Here is an 18,435-nt window from a genome sequence, read left to right as displayed (position 1 = left end):
GTCAGGAAAACATCGCTGTGAACACTCAGTCTGAGGCTACTTTCTGAAGCAAAAAACAAACAAACAAAAAAAACAGAAAAAAAAACCCCACACAGTCATCTGTAACAACACCTACATGAATATATGACCTCTCACACAGGAGTGGGGATTTTCCAGCACAGAGTTCTTTGACAACAGAAAAATATGAAACCCCTTGAGAAATGGAGTTCATAGAGGAATGAACATGTTTCCAGGCTCTATAATTCAGGCAGTAAAGAGTAGGGTGTTTGCTGAGTTTCAGGTTGTTTGGTGGTATTCCGATTATCCCTTGAGCTACCTGTCAAATATCCTAAATATACAGCATAAATAAAAGCTAATCAACACCTTTTCATAACAGTAAAAGGGTGGCTACCGGGCAAGTAAAAAAATTATGTGCCCACTGCTTAGCGGTGACAGATACTGTGTTATACCGTGGAGAATCCATATCTTAACATTTGCAGCAATTTGTGAAAGCTTTCAAAGTAATAATATATATGATCTCTTACTAAAATACAAGGGGATCTAGATTTGCTGAGTGCTAAAGTAATCGTGGAAGTTACATTAACTTTTATATTGCCTCACTCTTCTCAAGTAAACCAAAATGAAAGGTAAAGGAACCTTGATATTTTCTTAAGTGATCTACCCATTGCAGGGAAAGCACCAGAATTGTTCAAAAATTGTGGCAAATTACATGTACATTTCCAGTGAGGAAGAATATAACTGCATGTCAACTTCTACTTTGGGGCTTTAAGTGTCAGAAAGTGAAATGGAGGGTAAACAGATTATGTGGGAAAACCAAGGACAGCAATGTTAGAGGTAAGTATTCCCATAGTATTTGACATTGCCTGAAGAGACAGGGACTTGACCTGAATTTATGATCTCACTGGAAAGCTGAATGAAATAGTCTGAAAAGAGACTGTGGCATTGATTACTGCTGCCTTGGAGACATCGAACAGCTGGGAAAGTATGCCATAAACACAGTCCTAGGCCACAAAGGCAAAGCCTCTCCCTTCAAAAATGGCCCGTAAGGATAACTTTATAGTGTTGCAGGAAATAAGGGGCCAGAGAGACCAAATAGGGGTGCAGGAGAGTTTATTTAAGGGGTGCACTGGCTTAGTGGACATGTGTCCTGAAAGACTGAGCACCAGACAAAGAAAGCAGTGGCCTTTTAAGCAGTTTATGGCGGGAACTACGTGATGCAGGAATGAGGCTCACAGAAGCAAGAACAAAAGCAGTTAATTATTAGGTAACATTCTTATGATTCAGCTTATACATCTTGGGAAAAACATGTCCTATAACTTATGCTCATCTATTTTTTGACCTTGCAGCTGCAAAGCAAGAAGAAAAACAGAAACTTACAGACCTCACAAAATATGTGGGAACAAGATAAGGTTAATTAATGTCTTACAGTTTTTACAGAAAGGCGTTAACATTCTTTTTTAACTTTTACTTCAATGCCTTAGAGCTAAACTTTTTATTATTTTTTCTATTTCACAAGGACAATCAATTCTTTAACTTTTCTGCTTCAATCCCCCCTTTGGTGCTCTGTGTAAATGATGTTTAATAAAGAGCACCACAACTTTTTGGCTTTTTTTCAGTGGGTACATATTTTCTTTGAGGCAAGGCCCGGTAGGTACTTGGTTAAGGCCATGATTTGAGTAGTAGTATGCTTTGTTACCATTGCCTCTACAGTTGACTGGATACTTTTGATTAATAGAGGCAGGAGGCAAGGGAGAACTAGACATCTTTTAACTATAATTATAAAGCTTTTTATTAGAGTCTTGAAATTATCGAAAGACAAGAATCATTCACTAAAATGTGAATCTGGGGATTACTTTTTCCAGGTTTGAACTGGGACATGAGCAAATTTAACCATTTTCCCTGGGCCTGCCTTATAGACGCTGTGTTTACCATGTGCTGGCCTCACAAAGTCTTTTATAAAACTGGCTGGGGCTTTTTTTTTTTTTTTTTTTTTTGAGATAGAGTCTCGCTCTGTCGCCCAGGCTAGAGTGCAGTGGCGCGATCTTGGCTTACTGCAAGCTCTGCCTCCCGGTTCACACCATTCTCCTGCCTCAGCCTCCCAAGTAGCTGGGATTACAGGCCCCACCACCATGCCTGGCTAATTTTTTGTATTTTTAGTAGAGATGGGGGTTTCACTCTGTTAGCCAGGATGGTCTCGATCCCCTGACCTCATGATTCACCCGCCTCGGCCTCCCAAAGTGCTGGGATTACAGGTGTGAGCCACCGCGCCCGGCCTGGATGGGGCTTTTATCTGCACCCTGAAGCACCTTTGATATTTTTTTGTACATTGATTTCTTTTTCTTTTTTTTTTTTTTGCCATTTCTTAAATTTTGCAGGAGTATCTTTTGGTATCTCTGCAGCTGCTGTAGTTGGGCTGCCTTATTTGGGTCCCAGGGGCGGTCCTTTTGTTCCTTGAGAGTTATTTGTATGACTCTGGCATGGCCAGACTTGAGATGGCCTGCCTGATTTTTTGAGCCTTTTATGTTAATTTCTTGCAGTTTTGATTGTTTTTTCCCAGGTGATACTGGGGGTGTGTATTTATTTGAGCTTGATTTTTTAGAGGCAGTTAGCCTTGGTAAAGGGGGGCAAATTGGATTGTAAGGAGGAGGGGTCTTTATTCCCTCAAGTAGTTCTTGCAAAACTGGTTTTTCCTGTGGCTTTCCTTTTGTCTCTGTGTTTGCCGGTGAAGTTTTTATTTTTGGTTTGGTTTGTGTTATAAGTTTTTGGGATTTTTTTTTTTTTAATTTTGTGTTTACTGGTGAAGTTTTTACTTTATTTTTGTAGTTGCTAATGTAGTTGGTTTTTTTTGGCTTGAGCTGCAAGACTTTTGTAATAAGGTGCTAAACAGTGCTGTATTTAGCTATGAGTTAATGTAAGGAAATTTGGTTTGAATGTCTTGACTGTTTTTTGACTTTGGTTATTACCTTAAATACATGGCTCGTTGTTTTTTGTTTTTATTTATAGTGCCTTTGGCTGGTCATTCGACATTAAAAGAGGGTTATTTTAATTCATACAGAGTTTTCAGCATTTGAGGGGTTAACTTGGCCTTTTAATTTCCCATGAAGCCCTTTTTCAAAGATTTTTAATATGCATTCCAATGGAGTGGGTTTTGACGATTTTCCTCCCATTTCCTCCCAGTAACAACACAGCACATTCACTTTTCCTTTCTTTTTAGACCAATCAGACCAGTTGGTCTTACACTTTGCTCAAAGCATACAGCCTCTACTAAGAGACCTGTAGCCTTCTACATGTCACTCCTCACGTTGGTTCCTTCTGGAACTGTCTTTATCACACACACTCACACACTTTCCTGTTTCCAGCTCCCTTTCCTGGTTGGGGTAGCGAGTCACTCTAGCCACCTCCAGTTTCCTAGTTGGGGTGGCGAGCCACTCTCGCCACCTCCAGTTTTCTTTTCCTAACTGACTTAGCAAGCCACTGTCGTGTCCTGTCTTGTTGGGGTGTGAGTTTCATTTAAATTAATGAGCCACTCTCGTTGTCCCCAGACCCTCTGGGTCAGATTAGTTGTCACTCCCCTGGAGGTGATCAGGCTTCCCTTCTGTCCATCCCCTTTACAGGTTCCATTGCACTGTTGGGAAGAGCACCAGGACATGGGAGGGCCCATCCCCTTTCGAGCTGAAGCTCTCCCGTTGGCACCAAGGTTCCCAGGTCTCCCCTGTCCCGAGGCCTCAGTCTCACAGGCAAAGGAGACGGAAATCTGCCATCTCCAGTCCCGGGTTTTGGCACCAGAAATGTTGCAGGGAATTAAGGGACCAGAGAGACTGAACAGGGGTGGAGGAGAGTTTATTTAAGGTGTACACTGGCTTAATGGACATGCGTCCTGAAAGACTGAGCACTAAACAAAGAAAGCAGTTGCCTTTTAAGCAGTTTTTGGCAGGAACTACGTGATGCAGGAATCAGGCTCACAGAAGTAAGAACAAAAGCAGTTAATCATCAGGTAACATTCTTGAGATTCAGCTTACACATCTTGTAACTTACGCTTATCTATTTTGTGACCTTGCAGCTGCACAGCAAGAAGGAAAAGAGAAACTTACAGACCTTACAATATATGTGGGAAAGAGATAAGGTGTCTTACACTTTCTACAGAAAAGCAGTTAATATTCTTTTCTAACTTTTACTTCAAGGGGTTCACCAATGCCTACTACAGCTAAACTTTTTATTATTTTTTCTATTTCACAAGGACAATCAATTCTTTAATTTTTCTACTTCAATAGTACATTATAGAATCCTAGCCCATAACACTCAATGTCAAACAGGTAGTGCTGTGTGTGTCTGTGTGTATGTGCTCATGTGCTTCTGAAACAACATGGTAATAAGACCAAAGACTATATTTTAATGCAACTTAATTACAAAACAGAAAGAGACAAAAGATAAGAGACTTTTTTCCTCTATCCATCCCACACCCCCAAAAGAGCTTTGGGTTTTAAAAATATAGAAAAGCACTCACTCAATGAAATTATATCACTCAAGTGATATTTTCAGTGCATGACTACACAAAAATAGATACCACTAAACACTTGGCTATTTAGAGAAAGAGGCATATTTGTTCATAATTCCCAGACATTGTCTCATCTTACATTTCACTATATTTATTATCAAAATGGCAACATAGTCACTCTTTTTGAGAAGGCAAGAAGGAATTCATCTGATTAGATTAAATCAAGTATCAGAATACTATGTCTAAGGGGTTGAGTAAAATAATGTATCTAAATATTTGTGAAAAGACACAAATATTTTAAAGGCTGAATTTTCCCTAGTTTCTAGAAGTCTATTTTATAGCACCAATTCCAATCTTCCACTCTCCTCTCTCCTTCTCATTATTATTTCTTCTATACAAATCTTTCTTTTTTTTTCCTGGGTAGGCACATTCATGAGGACATATAAACTCTGGAAGTGAACATAAGTAACTTTTTTTCATATTTTTATTTATTATTTTATTTATATATTTATTTTTGAGACAGAGTTTTGCTCTTGTTGCCCAGGCTGGGGTGCAATGGCTCTGATATCTGCTCACTGCAACCTTCACCTCCCAGGTTCAAGTGATTCTCCTGCCTCAGCCTTCCGACTAGCTGGGATTACAGGCATACACCACCATGCCCAGCTAATTTTTTGTGTTTTTAGTAGAGATGGGGTTTCACCATGTTGACCAGGCTGGTCTCGAACTCCCAACCTCAGGTGAGTCACCTGCCTTGGCCTCCCAAAGTGTTGGGATTACAGGCGTGAACCACCGTGCCTGGCCCTTTTTTTTCATATTACTCAGGTAGCAGTTCAGAAGTTATGAGCAGTCAGGAATTAAGGGAGAAGAGACTTAAATCTGTCCCAGCCTAGAACATTAGATGGATGCAGATGCCCACTAAGTAAATGCCTGTGCTTCGTAACAGTGGAAGGCTCTGTTTTGTGTCTTGTCAGGAGTGCTATGGAGGTCATGGTACCTTGCCTGAGAGTTGCACAGGACCTTCAGAGTTGTTACTAAAAATCTGATAGCTTTTAAGACCTACATATTAGTAAGTGTGGGGCAATTGGTATATGATGCCAGCCCCTCCCAGCAGGGTTCATGAAGAACTCTCTAGTAGTATTTACATTTACAATCACACATCTGCAAGGTTTTGTTCAGAGCATGAACAAACTTAAGAATGGGCATATATGATAAGCCAGGCTTGTGGAATGAAATCACGTAACAGTAACTCAAAGCAGGCCTCACAATCTTCTTCATTTTACTAAAGGACACTTTCCCCAGAAACTCACTACTGCACAGTCTCAGGAAGCAGGGAAGTTCTGGTTAAAAAATTTCTGGACATCTTTCCTCACTGAAAGAACATACTGCCCAGGTTTGAATTTGAAAAACTAGTTTATACAATCATCAAAGGAAAATTTGTAATATTTGGCAAATGTACTACATGGGTGTCATGGTGCATATTTAAATGGAAAAATGACTTTTTAATTCAGAGAAATCACCAGGATTCCTGGAATTCCAGAACACGAGAGTTAAGTCTCTACCTCTAAATAGACTTTCACTACATTGAAAAATATCCTGGAAAATGTTCACCTGGGCAGTAAATATCATCATCGTTAAGAAATAGCTTTTTGTCCATTATTTGCATATTTGAAAAGAAACTACTTTGACTATTATAAAATGTATCAGGATCATATCTAATTATAGATAGAAAATGCAATGCTGTATTCTCTTGTTTTCATTTTTTAAATAAATGAAAACAGTAACTAAATGAATCCTTTTTGAGGGGAGATTTTCTATGAACGTATGCAGCCTAGCACTCATTTTAGTACAATCCGTGTCTTAATTACATGTGAGTCAGTAAACCTGTATGAAAATAATAGCAGTTTATGGCAAATCGTTATTTAGAAAATATGCAACCTCACATAAAATGTTAAACTGAATATTGTCCAAATTTCATAAAATTAAAGGATATAAAATGGTCAAACACAGAGAAACCTTTTAGAATGAGTGATTTATTTCCTAATAATTTCTGTAAGGTGGCCTGAATGTTAAGAATAACCAAAAAGATTAGGCTAGAAGTATTTAATTCCAAGAAAAAGAAGTTCTCTGTAGACTCCTAACTTCAAAGCTAAATTAGTAGATAACACCTTAAAGTCACTGAAAAACATTTAAGATAACTTTAGTAAAGCTATTTAATTTTTTTTTAAGTCTATCATGTAAAAAATGCTGTGTCGTCAATTATATCCTATGGTCACAAAAGTCATCCAATATCTTAAATTCTGCTTCATTTTCTACTTTGACTTCAGCTCTTTTACCTCAAGAAAAGATCATTCTCATCAATCGCTTGACAAAAATATTATATTTAATCTGGCCGTGTTGATTTATTTTCAACATGTCTCCATATGGTTAAGTCTCTACATGGTAAGCAAATGAATGAAAATATGTCTTCTCCATGTTAAAAAATCAATATGGGAAAAGACATAAAAAACATACAGATCATAGATTGATGGAGGATAACAGTCACAATACATAAAGACTATAAACCAACAAGCAATTCAATGGAAAAAGGGAAAGGCAATTCACCACAGCTGAAACACAAATGGTCAATTAATGTATGAAAAGCCTTTATTCTCTCCAATAAAGATATATATATAGTTAGGCACAGATTATATATATTTCAAATTAGCAGCGAGGAAAAGCCTTTTAAAATATTGACAACACCTGTTGTTGGGAAGCATCTAAGGAAATGGAAACTCTCATATACCATTTTTAGTAGAGTTAAAAATGTAAACTTTTACACTTTTGAATAACTTTTTTTTTTAAAAAAAAGCAGTATAACCTATTTGGATTATAATAATATTATCTACTAACTCATTCAGTAAATAATTTTTATTTTTATTTTATTATTTTTTTGAGACAGTCTCACTCTATCACCCAGGCTGGAGTGCAGTGGCATAATCTCGGCTCAATGCAACCTCTGCCCCCCGGGTTCAAGCAATTCTCATGCCTCAGCTTCCCGAGTAGCCAGGATTACAGGTGTGTGACACCTGCATGGCTAATTTTTGTATGTTTTTAGGAGAGGCGGGGTTTCACCATGTTGACCAGGCTGGTCTTGAACTCCTAGCCTCAAGTGATCTGCCTGCCTCGGCCTCCTAAAGTGCTAGGATTACAGGTGTGAGCCACTGTGCTTGGCCAAATAAATATTTACTCAGAATTTACTAATGCTTTTACAAATATGCAAAAAATACGTAGAGATGCTTATTTTTTGCATTATTTTCAAATTTAAAATGGAAACAGGAGGAGAGATTGGTTACATAAATCAATATATTTCATTGTAATATAATACCAGGAAGCTTATACAAAGACATATACTGTATTTACTTGTTGGTTTATGGTTTACCTATGCAAGCTCCATGAAGGCAGATAATTTATCTATTTTTCCATACTTGTGCACCTCAGGGTTACAGACATAAAAGTGTAAACTGACCAGGACACGCTGAACATGGAGCAATGGCCAGGTTTCTATAACCATTCTGCTACTTGCACAACTGTCACTAAGACATTTCTCTGAAGAAATTTTGGTCGAATTTTATGCATCAGTTTCTTCCAAGACATTTATAAAGAGAAAAGTCTGTTATCTTTTTGACAAACTAGACGTAAACAAAGTTCAAGAAAAATAGCTCATGCTGAAAACACATCTTATTTCCATCAGGAGCTAGCCTGTGAAGGCCTGGTTGCTTTTAATTTGTACGACTTGCACAGAAAATCAGACTACTCTTCAGTCCTCCTTTATGCAATCTGTTCCCAACTGCAATGTGGGAGAAAGAAGTGAAAAATGTTTCCCGTCCTTCTTTGGCTTTATGCCCAAAGGATTATCTGAAGGGAAAGATACTAATTCACATTTAAAATTATGTCTAGAAGGCATTTTAAATTACAAACCAAATTTACAAGAGTATAAAAATTACACTCACCTAGCTTTCACACTGGACTTATTCTAAGTAGGACACTTTTTGAATAAGAATGATTTTCCAAAAATAGGAATTTACTATTATTGAAGCAGATGTCTTCATCCTGTAGCTTATGAATCAGAAATCCTGACTCATCAATCTTAATTAACCCAGAACATGTTCTAGTTGTGTTTTCATTAGCTTCCTTTGTTAGAGTTACCTTAACAAATCCATCTTAGAATGCATACTAATAATAATATTTAAAATTTATAGTCCCACGAGGGAAAATAACAGTATGTCAACTCGCAATTGACCAAGATACAGAAATAAAAGACACTAAACATTCACAAGTCAACTGACCAAAACAAACCATCACAAGAAGAGCACTGTTGTATGCTCTAATACTTGACCTAAATACTTCTCCTCTATGTTCATATAATTCATTGCTTAAGATAGAAAAAAGGCCAATTTTGGAGGGGGGCTTAACTAAAACCTTTTTTGAAGGAAATTTGTGTCTTTTCCATATATAATTTCTGTCTCGATTGAGAGACTGACATTTCCATTTGTATACCATTTTTAAAAAACAATTAATAGATTGTGATAACACAAAAGGATGGAAAGATGCTTCATTGAAAAGGTAAGTTCAGGAACTGTAAACAAGCAGTTACAGCCATCTTTAGGCAATATACTGGGATGGTGTCCTCACTTTGGAGGCCTCTGTGGTACCCGGGATTAGGACATAGTTCTGATGTGCATGAGATTCATTTAACATAACATCGTATAAGTGAGGGCTGATGTAGTCTTCTTTATTCTCAACGTGTCTGTTCAGTTTCATTAAAAAAAACACCAATGTTATGAAATCAAGCAGTCACAGGGCAAAATTTGACCTGACAAACCTAATTCTATTACACTAATGACTTCATTGGCCTTCAGCTTATTGGGACGGTGAAAAGTTAAACACAACCACAAAAGCAAGGAAAACCTGAGGGCTTTCTATGGGTCAACGTGTTGAATTTTGAGCTAAACTTTGACCTGATTATTCTCATAAAGTCAACACAGACAACTGTCTGATGTCAGCCTAATATGCTGGTTTGAAAAAGATAGTGAAGCAAATTTCTAGTGCCAGGTAGCATTAGTACCTACCTCAAAGCCAGGACTCACAGGAGACTGAAACATGAAGTTGTAAGAGCAAAAAGCAGGCAAAGGTGCAGAATCAAAGGAGAAAAAGACAGGAAAACGTTATTGGATGAAAGTAAAGCACATTATTCAATAATGTTTCATATAGGCATGTTTTAAAAGAAAAGCAAAATGTTATACTAATCAGTCTTTATAACTACAGAGAATCTGAGTTGGAAACTACATTTAATATTTAAATGGAACTATAGACACTAAGTAAAAATTGCAAAAATAGTTTACAGTTGTGAGTTGGTAGATGTTTAAAAAAAAAAACAACTCTACTTGTCATGGTCTCAGTGATGAACGATGGTTCTTTCACCTTATTGAAAATAAATTACAGTCAAAATGAAGCATTTTTGACCTTTAAGTGAAAGATTAGATTTTCTTCACAATAATTCATATTCTCAATGGGAAAAGAAAGAAAAAGGTCATCAAAGTAATCAAATGATACAAAGTTGTTAGATGCTTGCAAGCAAGAATAAGCTGATGAATAATCAGTAGCAGTCAGTGGTTTCCAAACCTAGAAAGTCCAATAGCGGGTTAGAGTTTTAAGGAGAAAAGTATGTATATGGTGTATTCTTTGTTCATTTTACAATCTTTGTTGCATATAATTATTTTCTATCTGATTCCATTCAAGGTTGAAATATAATTCAAAAGCAGTAAGGTTACTCTGAATGATTTTTTAAAAGACAAGAGGTAATATCAATGAAAAATATGACAGAGCTTAATTAAGTAGGTAACACTTAACTGGTAATTTAAATTGTGTATGTTGTTTTTCATCTCTGTTCTCTCAAGCTTTTTTGGGGCAGCTCTATCTGATAACTAGAAACCAAATCAAAACTTCAATATAGTTCACTCTTTTTCTTAACAAAAATGCATGACTGAGCTTTGAAATGTGATTTTTTTGCAGTGTTGAATAAAAGACCCCACATTGAGAAAAATCCTAGTATCTGATTTTTTTTTTTTTTTTTGAATCCTCAGTCCTCACTTGAAATCTGCAGCTAACCCATTTTGTCAGAAACTTTGGAAAGTCATGAGCATTTAGACTGAAGTTCTACCAAGACTGATTGGTTATCCAGTATTACCTGCTACAGGCTGGGTGCGGTGGCTGACGCCCGTAATCCCGGCACTTTGGGAGTCCAAGGCAGGGGGATCACGAGGTCAGGAGGTCGAGATCATCCTGGCTAACATGGTGAAACCCCATCTCTATTTAAAAATACAAAAAATTAGCCTGGCGTGGTGGCGGGCGCCTGTAGTCCCAGCTACTCAGAAGGCTGAGGCAAGAGAATGGAGTGAACCTAGCAGGTGGAGCTTGCAGTGAGCCAAGATTGTGCCACTGCACTCCAGCCTGGGTCACAGAGCGAGACTCCGTCTCGAAAAAAAATACAAAAAAAAAATACCTGCCACATTTCTGGATTGACATGAAGCATGTGCAGAGCTCAAGGGCAACAACCACTCATTTGAAAATAACCAAACATGAGTTTCAGGGAAAAATTATAACCTTGTTTGCAGGTATTCTTAGGGCACATTCACATGCAGAAATGGCAAAGTTGGCTCTTTGGGAGAGGAAATCAATTTCTTCATTTCCAAAGTAAGATATTATCCTTGCCATCTACATATCTGATATCCAAAGTGTATGTATTTTCCCCAGTTAGCAGCCCTGAATATCTTTTTTCTGGGCCGTCATCACAATTCAGCTTCATTTTTGAAGCTCATATTTGAAGATGGTCTATGCAACATGCATTCATGTACTCATCCTTCTAAGTTATTGTTTCCCAGAGTGCATGCGTTTCCCACACAATATTAATGGGTTTTATGAGAAAAGGGTTCCATGTTGGAGTGGATTTAAGAACACTAATTTCAGTACTGTCAGACTTCTTAGACCCTTAATTATGCATAATAATTCCTAGGATGCCCAATATTTAGATGGACCAAGAAGCATTTCCTAATCTTATTTGACCAATATTTTTTTCAGAATATTTTATGGGGCCATTATTTTTAAGAAAAACTTTGAGAAACACAGAGACAGCTCTATCTTTTCATCTTGTTATCAAGTTAGAATCACCAGAAATGTCTATAAATCACCAAGGAAAAGAGAGCAACCTGTTTCATTCCTAATTTGTTGTAAATTATACCACAGTTTTGTTTTTGTTTGGTGTTTCCCTTAAATGAAGGTCATATAATTACAGTTTTGTATCTGTGATGAAACTACTGTAGGTGACAATGTTTATTATGCAAATGAATACTAGAATGTATCCCAGGATGATGTGGCATATTACTTTTAATTTAGCACCCAAAGAATTTATTTCCAATTATTGAATAATGTAAATTTTATAGCTCCATTTTCTTTTAATTGACTGATGGGAATCTTATAACATAATGTATTAATTATTATGATATAACATTTCATTCTTTTCTCACATGACCTGTGTTGAAGAATCTCAATGACTTTATAACTTGCTATTTGGAGATCTATTGTTATTATCATTTTAAAACATTTTTACTGAGGTACAATTCATATGGAATAAAGTATACAACATTCTAGGTGTATAGCTTCATGAAGTTTTGAATGTGCATAAACCCATGTAACCTCTGCCCAGATCAAGATATATAATACTGCCAGCATCCTAGAAAGCTCACTTCTGCTCCTTCCCAGTTGACATCCTACCTTAGTTTTATTTTGAAGTATCTTGCCATAAATTGGTTTTGCTTGATTTGAACTTCATATACTGGATTCATAACTATGTACCCTTTGTCTGACTTCTTTCTTTAAATATCATTTTGTGGGATTCAACAATGTTGTAGAGTGAATCAACAGTTCATTAATTCCATGGTTGTATCATTCATACAATCCATCGTATGACTACATCACTATTGGTTTCTAATTTTTAGCTATTATGCATAAAGATGTCAAAAACATCTTATAACATATCCTTCTGTCAATGACTCTCTATATTTCTCTTGGATATATACCTGGAAGTAGAACTGGTGAGTCATGCCATATGCATGTGTTCAGCTTTACAAGATAACTGCCAACAAGTTTTCCAAAGTTGTTTGGGCCAATATACAATCCCAGTAGTAGCGTATGTACATTTAGTTGCTCAATATCTTCCCCAGTACTTGTTATTAACAGGTGCTCTTTCAATGTCTGACATTCTGATGCAGACATAGGTCATTACAGACTTAACTTTACAGTCCTTGATAACTAATGATGTTAAGCACATTTTCATGTTTAATTGTCTACCTTGTAATGTGCTGGGTAAGTATATTGCTATATTTTAAATAACGTTGTCTGTCTTCTAACCTTTTTGTAAATGTTCTTTATGTGCTCTGTATATGAGTTTTTACATGATATATTGTATTGAAAATGTCTTCTCCCACTCACTTTTCTATTCTCTTAATGACATTTTGATTAAAATGATTTCTTAGTTTGAATGATACCCAATTTATCAATCTTTTTCCATTGTCATCAGTGATTTAAATCCTGTTTAAAAAAGGTTTTCCTACTCAAAGTTCTTATAGATATACTTTCTGTGTTACCTCCTAGAAGCTTCCAATCTACCTACAACTGATTTCGTGTATGGTATAAGATAGGGTCAAGATTCTTCTTTGCCATGTAGATATCCAATTGGTCACAGAAATGTTTGTTGAAAAGACCATTCGTTTCTCACAGCAGGTTTTCCCTTGTCATAAATCAGTTGGTCTGTGTATGCACATACTTTCTGGACTCTATTTCATCGGTTAATTTTTTCTGTCTTTGTGTAACAGCACATTGCCTTAATACTTTATACTTAACTTTATGTAATGCTACCTTGTCTTTACTGCACCTCTATAATATGTTTGGCAATTCTCTGGTTTGTTCTACATCAGGGGTGCTCAACCTCAGTACTATTGACATTTTGGGCTGGATACTTCTTCATTGTGGGAGGCTGCCCTGTGTATTGACCTCTCTGTAACTGATCACTCAAATCCAATATCCTTGGTTCTCTTGGGCGCCTTCAAATAGTGTTTTGTTCTTTTATGTCGTATTTTATTCGGCTTTTATCATTGTCCCTCATGGGACAGTTTATCTGATTAAAGTTTTCCTTTATACCTAGGAATAGACCTTCTAGAACAGATTATTATATTGTAATAACTTTTTACCTAAGACTAACTCTTGCCTGGTGTGGGTTCAATTGGCTTTGACTTTTCCCAAATACCACAAGAACACATGTAAATAAAATAAAAAGATGAGTAAAACATATAGAAATAATAGAATCATCTAATACTAACTTCCTCTACAATTGCCCAAAAGTCCATAAAATTGATATAATTTGATAAATAAACTTACAAATAATGATACAGTGTATTAATGTGTTCCACTTAAGGATCCGCTGAGTGTTTCTTGTTTCCTTCTAATACTGATGATAGTTTACAAAAAAAAAAAAAAAAAAAAAAAAATCCATGCCCACAGAACTGTTATAAATTGACCATAGTTTGGATTTTTTAAAAGATGGACTGCTTTATGGATGGCAAAATGGATAGTTTACTGCCAAAGTTGATGACAGTTGAAGTTTGTCATGTGATTTATGCTGTTATAATATTTTTTCTGTCTTAACGTTAGAGAAATCTGAGATTGAATTTCTGTGCCCAAATGTATAAACAAACAGAATTACCAATGTTGTAATCTGTATCTGAAAAAGGAATTTTATAGTCAAAATAGGTGATCATTTATGGAAAATATAACTTTCTTATATATGAGAGAAAATATACTTACTATGGCAGATTTGCAAAATGGATGGTCTAGTGGCATTAATGAGCAATGCCGTCTTCACAAGGGTCAGGCCATCATTCTTTTTGGAAATGGAAATTATTCTTTAGTGTATATAGAACCCAAAGGTTTTACTATTATTGCCATAATATCACTTCTTATTAGGCACCCACTATAACTTTTAAACTATAGTTACTGGTGTTATTGGGTTGAAAAGGGACATAGGCATGATACTCCCAGTGTGCCTTGGTCGAACAGGGTGCTTTTGTTCCCGTATGGAGTGAAGACATGAAAGGGAACAAAGGCAACATGTAAATATGTGTCCTCCTCAAGGTGGGCCAATGTTTCCTACTTTCTCTGGGATTGGATAAAAACAGAGACAACCAGGCACCCCATAAGGACACAAAGGGCTTTGCTGTGTTTAAAACATGATTCTGAGAACCAGTGTGTCAAATAGTGTCACAAACATTACTTCCAAAGGCATTTCTCATTTAAAGTTTACCTGAAGGCATTTTATACAAGGTTATGAAAGCTTATGACTCCCATCCCAGTAGCTTTAAAAAGCGCCTTGTGGCTCCAATATTTTCTCACTTAGTAAACATCTGATTTGATCATAATTTTACAAGCATTCTTGACAGACACAGTTAAAGTCTAATTTTAAAAATATGTATTTATAAAATAGATTTTAAGTATTTTACAAAAAAATTTTAATTCACCATTTAATTTCAACATTTTATGTAATGTACCAAGTAATTCAGATAATTTAGTAGTTATTTAATTTGGTTACATAAAGCAATAAAATAAGTTGGTTTAAAAACACAAAAATCTGTGTTAAATTATACTTACATAAGCTAAATTAGATTTATATAGAAACCATACATTTATATACATATATGCATAATTTACAATTTTGTTTCTTAAACTTATTTTTAAACGTCTATCTTATAAACATCATGACTCACAGCAGCTATACTTAAAAGCAAGAGTAACTGCTGTAACTTGTAACATCACTAATTGCGAAAATTCAAACTCAAAGAACTTCTGAGCTGAGAAGATGACACAGGATTATTTTAAAACACAGACTTTGACTTAAGCACCTTTCAGTAAGATTATCATAATTTCAATTAATAGAACTTTATGGAATAACATATGGTCACGCATACACATTCTCAATAGGTACGAAGTTATAATGTGTTCTTCTAGTTATTGGTGAAATTTAGTACCTGCCTTCTCCAACTAGGTTCACTTAATGATGTACTGAAAACACAAAAAACTCCTAAAAGAGAGCCCTATAAAAGAGTATGGGATTTTCCTAATTATTAATATAATTCATTTGACTTATACTCCTGGCTTACACTGTAAAAAAAATTTGGTGATATAAAGATCACGATCGCAAAAATTTTTTTCCAAACAGGTAATTTATATAACTTCTTATACTTTTTATAGATGTCTTCAGAATTTATTACCACCCTCCACTCCAAGAGGGATCTATTCAACCTCAATGTTTTAGTATTTTCAAAATTTTTTTCTAATTGATTTTTATAATAACAGGATTATGAAGCATCATTGTAATATCCACTGGGAGATAGAAGGGGTAAATATGGGAAATTTAAATCCTCAAACTATTAGCCTATTTCAGAATGTGTTTTTATTTTAAATAATTCACATAATTTCCACAATTTTTATTTTGTTTTGAACGTTTGGAAAATCCAAATTTAACTTTCTTAAAGAAGAATATTAACCATATCTATAAGATGTGTGTGCATGTGGGGGGGCGGGTGTATATATATACACCCACACACACAGTCTAAAGCTAATGGAAATATTTAAAGTGTTAAGTCCTAATTTTCTCACAGGACATATCAATCAGTTTTTGACAATAAGCCTGCATGTATGCCAGTATGCCAAGCAATAAAGACATAAAGACTTTCATGGTTTCACAAGAGCAAATTTCAAGTTTCCTCTCAAAATAAATATTCAGCCATGCCACAGATTCCTCTAATAATCTTCAGAGAACATTTTGTATCTCTCTGGTTTCCAAATTTTGACAAGCGATGTTTTGCAACATTAACACATTAGTTCGTGCTGCTCTGGCCCTGTGACCACGATAAAACCTCACATATTTTACAATTTCCCTAAGCTCAGAGATAAAAGCAAACTCAAAACTGTTGGATATTTGATGAAGTACTGACCAATCTACAGCACAAGCCCTGAAGAAACACTGTCATTAACACCCTGGCTGCATTCTCCCTCCTAGGGCCCTGTCTTGGATTGACATTGCTATCACATCATCCCACAGATTTCTCATGTAAATGGGGAAATGGGTAAACAGGAGGCCTTACCAGAAGGGGCTCATCAGGGGCACTGGTAGAGAGTTCAGCAGATGATGTGCGGATGGTGCTGAGCCCAGTGAGGGAGACATTCGAGAGTCTTCTCCGCCTCACACCACTGCAATTGTTGGGTATTTTAAATGCACATCTTTTATGGTAATTCAGACCACATCCTGGAAAGGGAAAATAAAAATTATTTTTGTTGAGCCATAAATTAAAAAGTGATTCCAATATTAGTGTAAAGTAGAATTTCAAAAAAATAGTACAGCTTCCGTTTTTCTTGAGGGTATTTGTAAATTCAAATTTTCTTTTGAATATTCTCTGATTTTTTTCCCATTTGTTAATGGGTTTTGAATTCTGATCTTATTGCACAAGTTCAGGAACTATACTAGTTATCATTTTAAAAAAATGTTCTGTGATATAACAGAGTTAGGCTTTAAGGGATATAGAAATTAACTCAAATTAGATTATCTGAGCCACTTTTAGCTGCCACAAGTTCAAATGTGAGTGGACACATAAAGGAATATTAATCACAGCACATCACAAGTTTTAGACAACACTAATTTGAATCTGGGTCTCATAACTTGCTTGTCTACATGGCCTTGAACAAAGTTTTCACCTCAGTTTTCTCATCTCTAAAATGGAGGTAATTCTAAAACCTTGTAGAATTACTAAGAAGATATATAAAGTACCTCACATGCTGGTTTCCACATGGTAGGTGATCGATAATTGGAAACAGATTTCCCACCTAGGCAAGTGTCAGTGTCCTTTCAATATTTTTACTATTCATATTCCCCATGTAGCTGGAGGCCATTACTTAGAACACAGCAGTCCGGACAGACAAATTTCCATAAAACTACATTTTAGGCAGAGTTTCTTCCAGTTCATTGTCTCCTAGCTTCCCTCCTCACAGAGAGAAGTTCAAAAATTGCAGATAGCTTATTTGTAGGTTGTATAATAAATGCTCAGTTATATTTGTCAAAGTTCAAAGAGCTCTATCCCTGCCCTCCCAATCCAAAGAGAATAGAGTACATTTGCACAAGTTTTAAAGATTATATCATGGTGTCCTAGTACCTTGAATTGTGCAGCTCAAAATGTTCTTTCCACATTATAATAAAACTATGTTGTTGGTGCAGAAATGCGGGTACATGTTCTAGTTCGCGACTCAACAGCTGAGTGAACTTAGATGGTTTAATTTCCCAAATCTCTGCTCATTTCAACAAATGTGTATTCAATGTCTACTATTCCAATTTCTGACTTACTTACTAGGCAAATTTTATTTTTAGTTGGCTGATAAAATATCGAGCACCGTATAGGGGTGAAACATGTCCACATGATAAAGGAGAAAAGATGTGAGAATAAGGGCTCCCAGGTCAGACCAACTTTGTTCAAGACAGGAAACTTAAAGAAATGAACAGAAGACAATCCATGTACCCCTAAATGCCTGGAAGATACTTCCGAGAGAGATACCGCTACATTACTGTAGAGTGCACAACATAAGCAGATAGCTCCAGCATGCGTTATTTTTTATTTTTTACTATTTTATTAGCTTTAGGTGTACAAGTGGTTTTCAGTACATGAATGAATTATATAGTGGTAAAGTCTGGGCTTTTAGTGTAGATGTCACCCAAATAGTGTATGTTCATTGCACACAATAGGTAGTTTTTCATCCCTCAGCCACCTCTGAACTTCCTGTTTCTGATTCTCCAATGTCTATTA

The 18,435-nt window shown here is 36.0% G+C and overlaps 1 protein-coding gene and 1 long non-coding RNA gene across 3 annotated transcripts in view; both read right to left on the bottom strand.

The window, feature by feature from the left end:
* PRKD1 (protein kinase D1) overlaps positions 1-18,435 on the bottom strand; it is a 359,062-nt gene that overhangs the window by 68,976 nt on the left and 271,651 nt on the right. The window contains exons 4-5 of one of the 2 annotated variants that reach the window (XM_017961082.3): positions 16,729-16,889; positions 9,604-9,627 (exon numbers count right to left, since the gene is read on the bottom strand). In XM_017961082.3, the coding sequence (XP_017816571.3) occupies positions 9,604-9,627; positions 16,729-16,889 (185 nt within the window). The remainder of the gene's footprint in view (positions 1-9,603; positions 9,628-16,728; positions 16,890-18,435) is intronic. The other variant, XM_031668218.1, reaches the window with a different exon arrangement.
* Positions 2,341-5,038, bottom strand: LOC116275740. The gene is made up of 2 exons (XR_004184959.1): positions 3,439-5,038; positions 2,341-3,398 (listed from the first exon to the last, which is right to left on the bottom strand). It is a non-coding gene; the product is annotated as an uncharacterized LOC116275740 (long non-coding RNA).

The sequence above is a fragment of the Papio anubis genome, chromosome 7 (assembly GCF_008728515.1).
Source record: "Papio anubis isolate 15944 chromosome 7, Panubis1.0, whole genome shotgun sequence".
NCBI lineage: Eukaryota > Metazoa > Chordata > Mammalia > Primates > Cercopithecidae > Papio > Papio anubis.
The sequence above is the reverse complement of the archived record's forward strand: the minus strand, read 5'-3'. Positions and strand labels throughout refer to the sequence as shown.